This window comes from Podarcis melisellensis (genome assembly GCF_964234715.1).
Source record: "Podarcis melisellensis genome assembly, chromosome: 7".
Taxonomy (NCBI): domain Eukaryota; kingdom Metazoa; phylum Chordata; class Lepidosauria; order Squamata; family Lacertidae; genus Podarcis; species Podarcis melisellensis.
The window spans coordinates 4370763-4386801 of NC_138539.1; the positions used below are offsets into that span (position 1 = coordinate 4370763).

The 16039-nt window shown below is 46.2% G+C and overlaps 1 protein-coding gene across 3 annotated transcripts in view; it reads right to left on the reverse strand.

Annotated features, from left to right (window-relative positions):
- The window catches only part of ADGRB1 (adhesion G protein-coupled receptor B1), a 393844-nt gene that overhangs the window by 174277 nt on the left and 203528 nt on the right, over nt 1-16039 (reverse strand). For all 3 annotated transcript variants that reach the window (XM_081918643.1, XM_081918644.1, XM_081918645.1), the window contains exons 6-8: nt 15212-15376; nt 5736-5900; nt 4542-4706 (exon numbers count right to left, since the gene is read on the reverse strand). In XM_081918643.1, the coding sequence (XP_081774769.1) occupies nt 4542-4706; nt 5736-5900; nt 15212-15376 (495 nt within the window). The remainder of the gene's footprint in view (nt 1-4541; nt 4707-5735; nt 5901-15211; nt 15377-16039) is intronic.

Here is a 16039-nt window from a genome sequence, read left to right on the forward strand (position 1 = left end):
AGTAATCTCAGAATTAAGAACTGCTTAAGTAGAGTATGCTTAAGTAAAGTGTGGTTTAAACAAACAAACATATATGGATTCTAGAAACTTAGGAAGTTTGCTAGATCTCCACAAATCTTCAAAGGGGGACGTGGGTGGCTGATCAGAAGGTTGGCGGTTCGAATCCCCGCAACAGAGCTCCCGTTGCTCTGTCCCTGCTCCTGCCAACCTAGCAGTTCAAAAGCACACCAGTGCGAGTAGATAAATAGGTACCACTGCGGCGAGAAGGTAAACAGCGTATCCGTGCACTATGGCTTCCGTCATGTGCCAGAAGCAGTTTAGTCCTCCTGACCACATGACCCAGAAAGCTGTCTGTGGACAAACACTGGCTCCCTTGGCCTGAATGCAAGATGAACGCCACAACCCTGTAGTAGCCTTTGACTGGACTTAACCATCCAGGGTTCCTTTACCTTTACCATTAGCTATGACAGCTAAATGAAACTACCGTATCTTGGTCAAAAGCTTGGAATACCAGATGTGTGTGTGCGCGCATGTGTGTGAATGCAGGTGTGCATTCACACACATACACAGACAAGTTTCACGTCCTGTGTGCAAGCTTTACATAGGCCAGTTCCATAGACCTGCTGCCTTGCAGGTGTTTCTGGACTACAACTCCCATCATCCTCGATCATTGTCCACGCTGGCTGGGTCTGATGGGAGTCGGGATCCAACTATACCCAGAGACCACCAGGTTCCACATCACCTCTGCCATTGGAATCTGGTTGTCACTGTGGGAAACAGAATGCTGACCGAGATGGATCTTTGGTGTGATCCAGCAGCACACTTCCTCCATCCACACCCCTAAAAAACCCCTGTGCAAATACACTCACAGAAATGCCTGAAGGTGATTCTCTCATTCCAAATCTGGGAGAAAGCTTTGAGCACACACAAAGGAACCCGGCTCCTGCCCTGAGTAGCACAACCCTTTATGTGGAAAAGTTATTTATGGGACATAAAGCAGGGAAAGCTGTCATTGGGGTGTTAAAGTCATTTCTCACCACTAAGCACAGGGAGGAGGGGGACATATATTTCACAGCTTTCAATTACATTTTCTGTTTTATTGGGCATGTAAAGCAACTTGTAAACAGAGTGGGAACATACATAGTCTGGGTGGAAATGGAAGAGAAAGAGCAAAGAGAATGACAGGCATGGATAAGCCCCAGCAGCTTCTTATGGAAGCCCCCATCTCATAGAATTTGACACTGGGCCGCAGCAGGATTCCACCACGCCAGGAACGACGTGCCAAAGAGATGGGCACCTAAATGGCAAAGGAGCAGCTGTTGGTGGGTTGGAATCAATGATCCTGACCGTGGTTGCAATTTGTCAGTGTCTAGCCAGCAAGGTTGACTTCCGAAGGTCGCAGAGCACCGTTTCAGTGTGTGGGTTGCTGCTATCCAAGACAATTAGTCAAGGCCGAGCACCCAGCCTTGGTGGGTGATGGACTCGACATCGGTGCTTGAACTAGAAATATGCTCTGCTCGAGACTTGGGATGCAACATGATGAGTTGTGCCATGGTTTCCACCCACCTGCCTTCTTGGCTGCATTTGGAATTGGGGGTGCAATCTTTCAAAGTCACCATGAAACTGACCAGCATAGGGACCGAGAGCATCTTCACACATTAGTCTCAAGGCAACAGATATTCAGTGGTACCTCTGGTTATAGACGTTTCAGGTTACATACGCTTCAGGTTATAGACTCCGCTAACCCAGAAATAGTACCTCGGGTTAAGAACTTTGCTTCAGGATGAGAACAGAAATCATGGTCCGGCAGCGCAGTGGCGGTGGGAGGCCCCATTAGCGAAAGTGGCGCTTCAGGTTAAGAACAGTTTCAGGTTAAGAACGGACCTCCAGAATGAATTAAGTACGTAACCAGAGCTACCACTGTATAACCTCCACTGTCAAACAGCTCTTGCCACCAGCAAGTTCTTCCTGGCACTTAGTTGGGAGTCTGCTTTGTTGTCATTTGAATCTATTGGTTTGGGTCTTGCCCACTGGAACACCAGGAAAAAAACAAGCTCCCATTTTGTACTGTTCGCCCCAGTTCCACCATGGCTGAGCTCTGACTCTGACTTGACTGACCAAACCTGACTGTAGTCAAGGCGCTCCTCAAAGTGTTGCTGCTTGCTTGGTTTCTATGTCTGCAGCAGAATGTCTTCCTCTCTGCGGTGGAAGCAGTGGGGCAGGAGAGAAGGAAGAGTGCCACCTCTTGCGCTTCCGCCGCCTGAAGCGGCTGCATCACGCTGCCTCATGCATGGGCCGGCTCTGGCTGGCTCCATCTTCCATGTGGCAACCCTTCAGATATTTGAAGATGACTACCACATCACCTCTCAGTTTTCTCTCCTCCAGGCTAAACATCCCCAACTCCTTCCACCAAGAGATAGCTAGATAGAGAAAATATGTAGAAGCAGTAGGAAGCTTGAGAAATGTGGCTTTAGAAAAATGCATGTTTGACACAGCTCAAATTTTCCTTTTGGAAAAAGAAAGAACAAATGTGGTCTGTTTTGGAAGCAGGACAAAAGGGAACAAGGAATTAAAAGCATTCACAACTGAGCAGAAGGCAAGGTGGCAGATCCGTCTGTCCTTAAAAGGAAAGGTAAAGGACCCCTGGATGGTTTAGTCCAGTCCTTAACTAGCTCAATACAGTGGTACCTCGGGTTACTGACACTTCAGGTTACAGATGCTTCAGGTTACAGATTCCGCTAACCCAGAAATAGTATAGTGGTATCTCAGATTAAGAACTTAATTCGTTCTGGAGGTCCGTTCTTAACCTGAAACTGTTCTTAACCTGAAGCACCACTTTAGCTAATGGTGCCTCCTGCTGCCACTGCGCTGCTGGACCACGATTTCTGTTCTCATCCTGAAGCAAAGTTCTTAACCCGAGGTACTATTTCTGGGTTAGTGGAGTCTGTAACCTGAAGTATCTGTAACCTGAAGCGTCTGCAACCCAAGGTACCACTGTACCTCGGGTTAAGAACTTTGCTTCAGGATGAGAACAGAAATCGTGCGGCAGCGGTTCAGCAGCACCAGGAGGCCCCATTAGCTAAAGTGATGCTTCAGGTTAAGAACAGTTTCAGGTTAAGAACGGACCTCCAGAACGAATTAAGTTCTTAACCCGAGGTACCACTCTATTAGCTGTGGTGCTGGGCTAAGAAGGAGATTTGCTCTGCAACCCTCTTTCCACATTCCGCTTGCAACTGACATGCAGGAACCAACCACCAGAGGCTTGTCCTCAATTTCACCCTTTCAACTTTCCCTCCTGCACGTTCCTGGGAAACAAGACATGACACTCTGTATTAGGGACGCTCATTAGAAATGCATTCCGCCACCTTGCCTGAGAGTGTGGGAGTGCTCCATTTCTCAGGAGGGGATAACACAATCCCTGTAATTTTTAATATCCCTTTGTAACAAAAGCCATTTTACAAAAGGAAGCACACAGCACTGGGAGAATTTAACATCTAACCCAATTATGCTCAATGGCTTTCCTCCTTTTTAAAAACCAAATTATGTTGATATTTGATGTTCTTCCTCCTCCCCTTCTCTCTAGGGCAAAATAAGAATGCAATTGTTTTTAGACATTGATCTGACAGCTACAGGATCTGAATGCCCATACTTTTCAGGCCAACGGCTGGCCAGGAATCTTGGAGCCAATCAAAGCCCAACAATAGCCAGATTAATTCTTGTTATTTTACTGCTGCATTTTATTTGTCTGCGAATCACCTTGAGGCTCCTTCTTTCAGTCATCATTGTCATCATCCAGCCACATGTTGGATGAAGGCCATCAGCTTGATACCCCGAGAATCACACACACCCTCCCCAGGAAAAAAAAGCCACACTTAGAGCGGTGAGAGTCCCATGGACTGCAAGAAGATCAAACCGATCCATTCTGAAGGAAGATCAAAGAAGATCAAACCGATCCATTCTGAGTGCTCACTGGAAGGACAGATCTTGAAGCTGAGGCTCCAAGACTTTGGCCACCTCATGAGAAGAGAAGACTCCCTGGAAAAGACCCTGATGTTGGGAAAGATGGAGGGCACAAGGAGAAGGGGACGACAGAGGATGAGATGGTTGCACAGTGTTCTCGAAGCTACCAGCATGAGTTTGACCAAACTGTGGGAGGCAGTGGAAGACAGGAGTGCCTGGTGTGCTCTGGTCCATGGGGTCACAAAGAGTCGGACTCGACTAAACAACAGAGCCTTTTGATTTCCTAGTGGGACCAGATGGACACACTGGCATCAATGCACTTCACAAAGCAAGAGGTGTTCTACCTACCTGTGAGTTTCCTGCCCAGAACCACTTGACCCTTCTGATCAGCAGGCCTAAGAGTGTAGGCAGCTGAGGGGCAGAATTTGCCACTTGCAGGGAAATATGCAGGTTTTTTACTCCAACGCCCTGCAGCGCAGGAACCGCAGCTAATGCACAGTTTTAATTAGGATATAAGAAGTGTCTACTTGATCAGACCAATGGCCCATCTAGTCCCTTCATCTCCTGCAGAAATCTCTTACCTGGACATCTCTTCTCGTTGCATTGCTTGTACTCCTCTTTGGGCCCTTGACATGCATCTCCTCCATAGAAAGGGCCGTAGCAGACACGGTCGCGTTTCTGCGTTCCACCTCCACAAGTGGCGGTACAGCTCCCCCATGGGCCCCACACTTGCCACTTCCCATCCACTGGAAGAGAAAGGGAGAAAAGGGAGAAATTGTAATGTAGGGTTCCTGCAGAGGAGGGTGGAGATCTGAGGTTGTGGGCACGCACAATGCACTCTACATAGAGCTACCCTTGGATCTGGTCTGGAGAAGAAGAAGAACTGGATTTGATATCCGGCTTTATCACTACCCAAAGGAGTCTCAAAGTGGCTAACATTCTCCTTTCCCTTCCTCCCCCACAACAAACACTCTGTGAGGTGAGTGGGGCTGAGAGACTTCAAAGAAGTATGACTGGCCCAAGGTCACCCAGCAGCTGCATGTGGAGGAGCGGGGAATCAAACCCGGTTCACCAGATTACGAGTCTACCACTCTTAACCACTACACCACACTGGCTGTCAGCTCCAGCTGGTGCAAAATGCTGCGATTGGACTATTGATGGGGTAAATAAGTCCCGGCAAGTAACTCAAAAGCTTGCACTGGTTGCTCAGACATGGCAGAGCCAGGATCAAGGTCCCTGCTTTTACAAAATAATAATATTGAAGTAAATCAAACAAATTGATACAATAAACATAGAATCTTAAAGTTGGAAGGGATGTCAAGGGTCATCTAATCTTCTTCTTCTTCTTTGGTAATCACTCTTAGATGAGTAAGATTGTCTTCCATAAACAAGGTTTTAACAGTGAGTCCATAAGTGACTGTGGAGGCCAATTCTGGATCCACACATTCTTCCACAGTGGGGACATAGGTTTCCGGGCGGGAGTTGATCATAGTGAGGGTTTGCCAAGGGTGCCTTCCTCTTAGCATGTTTCTCCCTTTTGTCCTGAGTTCGAGCATCTTCAAAACCCATGACACCTTTGGTAAAGGCTGTTGTCCAACCCCCTGCAATCTTGAGTCATAGTCTCCCTTCCAATTTGAATCCATACCAGACCCTGCTTAGCTTTGCAGATGTGCGAGCAGTTTTACTGCTGTACCACTAGGAGGTCATTTTGCAGGTCACCCATGCATTGGTTGAATCCCAAAGGGGCAGAGGGTGACCTACACGCTACTACTGACCTGGGCACTGTCTTAGGAAGCAGTCTCGGCTCTCCACCCAGTGTCCTTGGCATTCGGCACCCCCGTACGACGGCCCATTGCACTCTCTCGTCCGCTGCTGAGTGCCGTTGGAGCAGCTGGTGGAACAGGAGCTCCAGCTCGACCATTCATTCCAGTTGCCGTCCACTGAGTGACCCAAAGAAGGAAAGAAGGGAAGGCAGAATGTGAAAACCGCTTTTGCACAGAGATATAGCTTTATAAAAATAGTTGTGTGTCTTTGTTTCTCTGTTTGATCGTTTTACATGACTTTGTATGCATTGTGGTATTTTATGCATTTTCATTTGCAGTTACTTTGATTTGAATTAATTTTGAGATGCATTTTAATCTATTGATTGCTTGTTTTTATGTATATTGTATTATTTATATGATGTTAGCCAGTCTGAGCCTGGCTCCCGGTGGGTAGGGTGGGGTACAAATAAAAAAATATCATTATCATTATCATTATCATTATCATTATCATCATTATCATTATCATTCATCATAGTTTAGGAATCGTTCATTACAATTGTTAGGAATGAAGGCTGTTTAATTATTTGCTGATGTTTTGAGAGTGAATTTTTATTTTATTTTATATATGTTATATCATTAGTTCTTTAGTTTCCCAATCAATTCTCTATTATTATTTTTTTAAAATATGATTTTCAGGTTTATACATTTCAATAATTTTACAATCATCTTAACATTTCGAAACCCGACTTCCTTCCCCCTCTTTCTGTGGTCCCTTAAATTTATTTATTATATTTTCTGCGTATTCCAAATTAACTCATATATTCATCTACTTTAAATATATACTCTTATAAAACTGCAGGTTATTACAACAATCCAGTTTTGAGAGTTAATGTCATTGTGCGCTATTATATTCTAATAAATTATTGAATATTGCTTTATTCAGTATAAGTCGTTCCATTTTAAAGTTCTGTTTTATTATGGTTTTTTTGTATTGGATCAGATTATTATAAGGTGTATGTTCTTTGTTGTATATTTTGTTGCCGTAATATTTTGTTGTGTATTTTGTTGTTTCTATAGTAACACAGAAAGGCAGTCGATGCCAATGACTCATCTAGTCTGTGTTGACTGTGTAGTCCCATTCTCACAGTGGCCAATCAAATGCCTATGGCGAACCCACAAGCAGGATCTGAGCACGAGAGCCCTTTATCTCCTGTGGTTTCCAGCAGCTGGTTTTCAGAAGCATTGATGCCTCCAGCTGTGGAGGGCAGAGCGTAGCCATTGAGGCTAGCAGCCATCCACAGCTCTCTCCTCCGTGAATTTGTCCAGTCCTCTTTTAAAACCATCCAAACTGGTGGCTGTCACCAGGGTCGGATAATAATAATAAAAATTTATTATTTATACCCCTCCCATCTGCTGGGCTTCCCCAGCCACTCTGGGAGGCTCCCAACAAAATATTAAAATGTCATAATACATCAAACATTAAAAGCTTCCCTAAACAGGGCTGCCTTCAGATGTCTTCTAAAAGTCTGGTAGTTGTTTTTTTCTTTGACATCTGATGGGAGGGCGTTCCACTGGGTGGGCACCACCACCGAGAAGGCCGTCTGCCTGGTTCCCTATAACTTGGCTTCTCACAGGGAGGGAACTGCCAGAAGGCCCTCGGAGCTGGACCTCAGTGTCTGGGCAGAACAATGGGGATGGAGATGCTCCTTCAGATATAATGGACTGAGGCCATTTAGGGCTTTGAAGGTCAGCACCAAAAGTTTGAATTGTGCTTGGAAATGACTGAGAGCCAATGTAGGACTTTCAAGACCGGTGTTTTACGGTCTCAGCAGCCACTCCCAGTCACCAGTCTAGCTGCCACATTCTGGATTAGTTGCAGTTTCTGGGTCACCTTCAAAGGTAGCCCCACATAGAGCGCATTGCAGTAATTCAAGCGAGAGATAACTAGAGCATGCACCACTCTGGCGAGACAGTCTGTGGGCAGGGAGGGTCTCATCCTGTGTACCAGATGGAGCTGGTAAACAGCTGCCCTGGTTACAGAATTGACCTATGCCTCCATGGACAGCTGCGAGTCCAAAATGACTCCCAGGCTGCGCACCTGGTCTTTTAGGGGCACAGTTACCCCACTCTGGACCAGGGAGTTTCAGGAGGTTTGATGAGGCCCTAAGCTACTGAAGGTAATGGGGCCCTTTATATGCCCAGCTGTCTTTTATCAATAACAAATTGCCTCTGCTCTTTGTGTTGAATAGATGCTATATGGTAATTGTTGGACCTAATAGGTATCTCAAGCCATTTGCGCATGTTGCCATGCAACCACTCCATGCAGAATGGAGGCACCCTATATATAGAAAGGAGCAAATCAGTGATATTTTAGGGAGCAAGTGAGCAAGCGGGGCCCACGACTTGCATCATAGAAGCCTACACAACACAAAACACTGTTGCTGTATGTAGGTTTTATTTTATTTGCTTTTTAACTCATATTTTGGAAATGTACATCCAGTTTTTCCCCCTTTAATTCCCCCCCCCCAAAAAAAAATAGTGGGGCGCTAAGCTATAGCTTGTTTAGCTTATACATAAATCCGGCACTGGCCATCACTGCCTCCTGTGGCGGTGAGTTCCACAGTTTAACTACATACTGCCTGAAGACATGCTAGTTGTGCAAGATGAACGGGCTTTCTTCAATTGATGTCTTTCAGTAATTGCTGAACTCACAGCTCCCATCATCTCTGACCACATGCCATCCTGACTGGAGCTGATGTGAACTGTAGTCCAACTGCAGAGTCCCAAGTTGGGATCAGGAGGGCGACAGATAAGGCAAGCTTTCATGCCAGATGCAGGCAAGAGGGGGAAGCCTGTTCACAGGGAAGCAATTTACTGACTCCTCAGGGCTGGTGTGCATGTTTGCGTGTTTAACTGTCAAAACCGCTTCCATTTTGACAAGACGGCTTTCTCCCTGACATTTCAGCACCATCTACTTCTGTAATCTGCAGATAAGTCATGGGTGATTGGCACTGCCAGGGCTAAAATAATAATACCGTCAGGTTGTCACTGGGTGGTCGGAAAACGGAAAACCAAGACATGTCTATTTTAAGCACCAAGTTTATCACTTTTAAGGCCCCCCACATGTCCCGGTGCAAACTTCAGAACCCGCTAGATAACGTACCACTTCAAAGAAGCCAGCCAACTCAAGCCTAACTCAGAACGCACAATTACTTGCATCACTTAATTAACGCGAATAGGCGAAGGAGTTCTCTGATCTGAAATATCAGCCGTAATTTATCATTCAGCTGGAAAAAGCCCCCTTATGCCAAGTGCAGGTTAGGAATGAAATATGAATACTTTTATTAGAGAGGTATATCTTGAAATATTTCCTTACATGACAGACCCACTCTAATTATTTCTGGAAGGCTTCAGCTCATTAGCAGAGGGCTCATTATCTCTCCAGCAGGAGGAAGTCCAAGCGTCAATTCCTAACAAATTGTAAGGCTGGAAGGCTCCAGGAGGTCATCCAGCCAAGCCAAAGAAGGATTTTCTAGTTACAGATAGGTAGCGGTGTTGGTCTGCCATAGTAAAAAGTAAAAAATAAAAAAATTCCTTCCAGTAGTACCTTAAAGACCAACTAAGTTAGTTCTTGGTATGAGCTTTCGTGTGCATGCACACTTGGTATCTGAAGAAGTGTGCATGCACACGAAAGCTCATACCAAGAACTAACTTAGTTGGTCTTTAAGGTGCTACTGGAAGGATTTTCTAGATATGCAACCAGTGCAGATCCGTCCAGAAAACCCAGCTTGGGCATTCTCAAGGAAGTGTCGAGCCAGCAGGGCAGTTCTGCTTTTTCCTTCCCATTAGGGCCAATCAGATGTCTCCAGAAGTCCCCAGGAAGGGCAAGAAGTCATGAGTTTTTTTTTCAGGAGCTGACATCAATGGCATATTAAAAATATTAAAAGAGCTTGGTGGATCAGGCCCATGGCCCATCTAGTTCTATATCCTGTTCTCACAGTGGCCAACCAGATTTCCTGAGAGAACCCACTAGCAGGATTCAAGCAAGAACACAGCTTGGGGAGAGATTTTCTCAACATCTAGTTAAAAAAATAAATACTGTATTTTTTGCTGCATAAGATGCACTTTTTTTCTTCCTAAAAAGCAAGGGGAAATGTTTGTGTGTCTTATGGAGCGAATGTGTGGTTGATCGCTGGTTCCCTTTCTGGCCCCAGCCCCTTGCCCAGGCCTCCATTGTTGAATGTTCTACAGATGGAGGCTGTTCGTTTCCCCAGCGACATGTGACTGGCTGATTAGATTATCTATCTGGAAACTGTAGAAACGGCTCCTTTTCCTTTCCTAAAGAAGCTGCAAAACTGTGAGTTGAAACCCATAAAACAGGATTTTTTCCCTTTGCAAAAGAAGCTGCACAACTGTGAACTGATCCCCCCCAAAATGGGGCTTCCCCCCTTTCCTCCTCTAAAAACTAGGTGCGTCTTATGGTCAGGCGCATCTTATGGAGCGAAAAATACAGTAAATCAGGTATCAGATCCTAATCTCTCTCTTTGTTAGACTTTCCATTCATTCATTCATTCAATCAATCAATCAATCAATCACACTCTACCATAGAATCACAGAATTGTAGGGTTGGAAGGGACTGCAAGAACCATCTGACCAAACCCCCTGCAGTGCAGGAATCTTTTGCCCAATGTGGGGTTCAAACCAATAACCCTAAGGTTAAGAGTCTCATGCTGGACTATCCCATCACTCAGCTCAGTTTCCCATGGTTCCCATCGGGTTCCATGGGAAGAACGAAAACAGGCTCTGGTATGAGACACTTGCCCCAGACATTGATGTTGGTCATTAATAATAATAATAATAATAATAATAATAATAATAATAATAATAATAATTTATTATTTATACCCTGCCCATCTGGTGGGTTTCCCCAGCCACTCTGGGCGGCTTCCAACAGAATATTAAAATACAATAACCTATTAAAAGCTTCCCTGAACAGGGCTGCCTTCAGATGTCTTCTAAATGTCAGGTAGTTGTTTTTCTCTTTGACATCTGGTGGGAGGGCGTTCTACAGGGCAGGTGCCACCACCAAGAAGGCCCTCTGCCTGATTCCCTGTAACTTGGCTTCTCACAGCAAGGGAACCACCTGAAGGCCCTCAGCACTGGCTGCAGAAGAGCTTCAACACCCCCTAAGTTTACTTGTTTTGTGAGGGACGGTGAAAATGGCTAAGTCATTTCTATGAAAGGGGAGACAAATGTTGCAGAGACAGCGGAAGGTGCTCACCCTAAGCGACTTAGCCATGTCAGTCATGTGTTTGTAGATCCCCACAAATTATCAAGCTTTCCTCCATCCTGTGTACCAGTATCTTTCCACTTATTGGATATCAAAGGGAGAGGGAGTGATAAAATAGTGGGATAAGAAACACAAGCATCCGATCATTTGTCCAAGTGCTTCCTTCTGAAAGCCTAGCACTTCATTTACCCGAGTTTCACTGCACCAAATCAAACAGCAATCAGCCAGCCAGAGCTTCTGCTGCAATTAGACACTTTCTCCCCTCTGACTTCCCATTCCTCTCCCTGCCTTCCTCCAGCGAGTGGCTCATTCTCCAAGAGTCCCTGCCGCACACCAAACAACTGCATTGTGCCTGCAACGGTGAGTTGTCATTGTTTGCCGTTATAAATCCCCGGAACAATAACCGATGCAGCCGGCGAGGCTCTAAAGCACTGAATTGCTCTCATTGTCCCTTTCTGACTGCCTCCCCGATTTGGTGCCCGTTTGGCGTTTGATTACCATTGTGCTCACTAGTAGACATTAATCAGACCAGATGGGGTTGCAGCGAGCTGCTTCCCTGTAGATTGCTCTTTCATTTGCTGCAGAGGTTTAAGATAATTCACACACACACACACCTCACACACTACCCATGGCTGCCTCAATTTTTTTAAGAGACTGTATCTGTCTGGGAAGTCTCTTTGGAGAGCCAATGTAGCACAGTGGTTAGAGTGTCGGACTAGGACCTGAGAGGCCAGGGTTCGATTCTCCGCTCAGCCATGATGCTCACTGAGTGACCTAGGACCAGTCATGGTCTTCTCTCAGCCTAACCTACCTTTCAGGGTTGTTGCTGGGGATTAAAAGAGGAGGGAAAGAACGGTGTATGCCACCTTGAAAAAGGTGGGGTATAAATGGAATGATTTTTGGGGGGACAGGAGGCAGGTGTGGTCCTGAATGGGGTAACTGTGCCCCTGAAGGACCAGGTGTGCAGCCTGGGAGTCATTCTGGACTCACAGCTGTCCATGGAGGCACAGGTCAATTCTGTAACCAGGGCAGCTGTTTACCAGCTCCATCTGGTACACAGGATGAGACCCTCCCTGCCCACAGACTGTCTCACCAAAGTGGTGCATGCTCTAGTTATCTCTCACTTGGATTACTGCAATGCGCTCTATGTGGGGCTGCCTTTGAAGGTGACCCAAAAACTACAACTAATCCAGAATGCGGCAGCTAGACTGGTGACTGAGAGCGGCCGCCGAGACCACATAACACCGGTCCTGAAAGACCTACACTGGCTCCCAGTACGTTTCCGAGCACAATTCAAAGTGTTGGTGCTGACCTTTAAAGCCCTAAACAGCCTCAGTTCAGTATATCTGAAGGAGCGTCTCCACCCCCATCGTTCTGCCCGGACACTGAGGCCCAGTGCTGAGGGCCTTCTGGCAGTTCCCTCGCTGCGAGAAGCAAAGCTACAGGGAACCAGGCAGACGGCCTTCTTGATAGTGGCGCCCGCCCTGTGGAACGCCCTCCCACCAGATGTCAAAGAGAAAAACAACTACCAGACTTTTAGAAGACATCTGAAGACAGCCCTGTTTAGGGAAGCTTTTAATGTTTAATTAAACATGGGCGGGGTATAAATAATAAATAATAAATAAATAAATAATAAATAATAATAAATAAATAATAATAAATAAATAATAATAAATAAATAATAAATAATAAATAATATAAATATATGTCCCCAAAGCAGATCCAGCAATATTGATGTGAGGACGTAATCCAAGTGGGAACTTAAGGAGATTAAAGAGATTGGTAAATAGACCTACTCACCTATCTATGTGTGGCAGGGGCATCATACTTCTGAATACCCGTTTCTGGAAGCCAGCAAAGCGGAGGGAAAAGTGCTCTTGCACTCAACTCCTGCTTGAAAGCTTCCCGTGGGCACCTTGTTGGCCATGGTAAGAACAGATTCACTGGTCTGATCTAGAAGGTTCTTGCTGTGTAGATAATGCAGTTCAACAGCATCTCCCGCCTTTATTTTCAGTTGCAATGCACTGTTTTGTGTGCACACACACACCCCACACACTATGACCCTTATAGCTGCGTTGGGTCATATTGGCTAGTGACCTTGGATCCAATATGTTGGGTTGGTTTCCCCTCCCCCCGAATTGTGTAGCTTCACAAATCTTCCGACATTTCTCCGATGAAAAGAGGGAGGTCCCATTCCTGAATGATCGTTTTACTATTTATACCCCGCACATCTTACTGGGTTGCCCCAGCCACTCTGGGCAGCTTCCAACATATATTAAAACATAATAAGACATGAAACATAAAAAAAGAAAGCAATCCCTATAAAGGTTTGCCTTCAGACGGCTCTGGGACTGGACGACTGCGTACCCTCCACCATTTCGCCAATGAAAATAGGGACATCCTAAGGAAAAGCTACCAGCAAGAGTTTGACCAAACTGCGGAAGTCAGTGGAGGACAGAGGTGCCTGGCGTTCTCTGGTCCATGGGGTCACGAAGAGGCGGACACGACTAAACGACTAAACAACAACAACAAGAAAAAGTGGCGGGACGCGGATGGCACTGTGGGTTAAACCACAGAGCCTAGGACTTGCCGATCAGAAGGTAGGCAGTTTGAATCCCCGTGACAGGGTGAGCTCTCGTTGCTCGGTCCCTGCTCCTGCCAACCTAGCAGTTCGAAAGCATGTCAAAGTGCAAGTAGATAAATAGGTACCACTCTGGCGGGAAGGTAAATGGCCTTTCCATGCGCTGCTCTGGTTTGCCAGAAGGGGCTTAGTCATGCTGGCCACATGACCCGGAAGCTGTACGCCGGCTCCCTCGGCCAATAAAGCGAGATGAGCGCTGCAACCCCAGAGTCGGCCACAACTGGACCTAATGGTCAGGGGTCCCTTTACCCTTTACCTTTAAGGAAAAGTGGTACATTACAGGATCAAAAATCAGAAACCGGGATGGCTTCCCTAAATCAGGAACGTCCCTGGAAAATGGGGACACCTATGGGGGGTCTGGCTTCAGACTGCTAGATTTTCATCATTTTCAGGCTGCACTTTTTTTCCAGGCTGCACACATCATTCTCCACTGCACTTCCTCTTTGACTGTCCAGTACACACTCAGATGTCGACAATGTTGGGTATAAACAACCTTGCATGCCCCAGCCAGAAAAGGGCAGGGTTGAGACTGTTAGGATATAGTTCTGTTCCACCTTAAAAGGGAACAGAAATGACTGTTGTGTGTCACGTGCCTGTTTACTTCCAGCACAGACTTGCTGGGAACTTCCCTTTGTATATAGCTTTTGCATTATCGCTGTTTTGTTGGACACAAAGGGAAGCAGACATGTTTTTTTCCTTTGATCCTGAACTATGCTGAATAAACGCCTGTAAATTACTGTTACACATGTCACTGTCCACCACTTCCGTTGTGAGAAGTTATTCACTCTGCTGATAAGAGCATGCGAGTCTCTAAACGTATCTGAGGTTCATGTGGCTGATAGATGCTGTACCAGAGATCGCCCGGCTGCCGGCCTGTGGCTGGAGCCTGCTGGGGGCCTGCCAATTTTCCCCATCTCCCCAGCAGTATCCCAGCAGAGACTAACAGAAAGTCAGGGGCAAATACACTTTGTGGCTTCTCACTAAACCCCAATCTCCACCCTTTCCTCTCACCTCTTTCCTGCATGAGGCAGCCATGAAACAGGCTTCCACAATGTACACTTAAGAGTCCAAAGCCAACCTTGTAAATATGAAGAAACTATTTGTTTAAAAAAACCCTTCTTTTATCTTTGCAATTTTGCAATTTCTGTCCATATCATGTTATTTCAATGGGCTCATGGTGTGTGTGTGTTGAAGGGAGGAAGGTAGACACCAATGAAGTGAAAATTGTGTCAAACTGCATTTGCATTTGTGCAAAATTTGGAAATATGAGATTGAGAACCCTTCATCCACCCTCTCTCCATTTGGTGCCTTCCAGATGTTGCTGGCTGAGGCTGGTGGGAGTTGCAATCCAAACATCTGGAAGGCCCCAGTTTGCAAAAGCCTGCTGCAGTGCATGGGTTCCTCTCACCTAGAAAACAAGGGGGGCAATTTGGAACTCTCAGATACAGGGAGAAATTATGGTATGGAGCCTCCAAGTTTCCTAATTCATCGGTGCCCCTTTGAGCCCAAAACCTCACCTGCTGAAGAGCAAGTGGGAAAGTTTCTTTGCCAACTTACCGGGGCAAAGTGCGATGTTGCAGAACTTGGTTTGCTTTTCGGGTCCTTCGCAAGGGTTGCCGCCAAACTGAGGAGGTTTGCAGGTCCGTGTGCGATCTCTGTACCCTCGGCCACAGGTCGATGAGCACAGGCTCCACGGAGACCACTCGTCCCATGTCCCATGGACTGAAATGAAAGCAGAGGAGGTCAACCAAGGAGCTGTCAGCTTGGTTATTGCTCATCTTAAGCATAAGCAAACTTGCATGCCTCCAGTCAGCAAAGGGGAAGCATTGAGACTAGAAGAGAGGGGGAAATGTACTTTGTGGCCTCCTGCCAAACTCCCAAGCTCCCCCCCCATCTCTCTCCTGCATGAAGCAACTGTAAGAAACTAGCTCCCATCATGTAGACTTAGAATCCAAAGCCATCCTTGTAAACATGAAGAAATTGTGTTTTATTTACGCTTTTAAGTAATGCTTGTGACGTGTGAATGAGGAGGTTTCAATGAGGTTTATTCCTGAGGGATAGTACCCATCTTCCCATTAGTATCCAAAAGGCGCTGTGGGTTAAACCACTGAGCCTAGGACTTGCCGATCAGAAGGTCGGTGGTTTGAATCCCTGCAATGGGGTGAGCTCCCGTTGCTCGGTCCCTGCTCCTGCCAACCTAGCAGTTTGAAAGCACCTCAAAGTGCAAGTGGATAAATAGGTACCGCTCCAGTGGGAAGGTAAACTGCATTTCCGTGCGCTGCTCTGGTTCACCAGAAGCGGCTTAGTCATGGTGGCCACATGACCCGGAAGCTGTATGCCAGCTCCCTCAGCCAATAAAGTGAGATGAGCACCGCAACCCCAGAG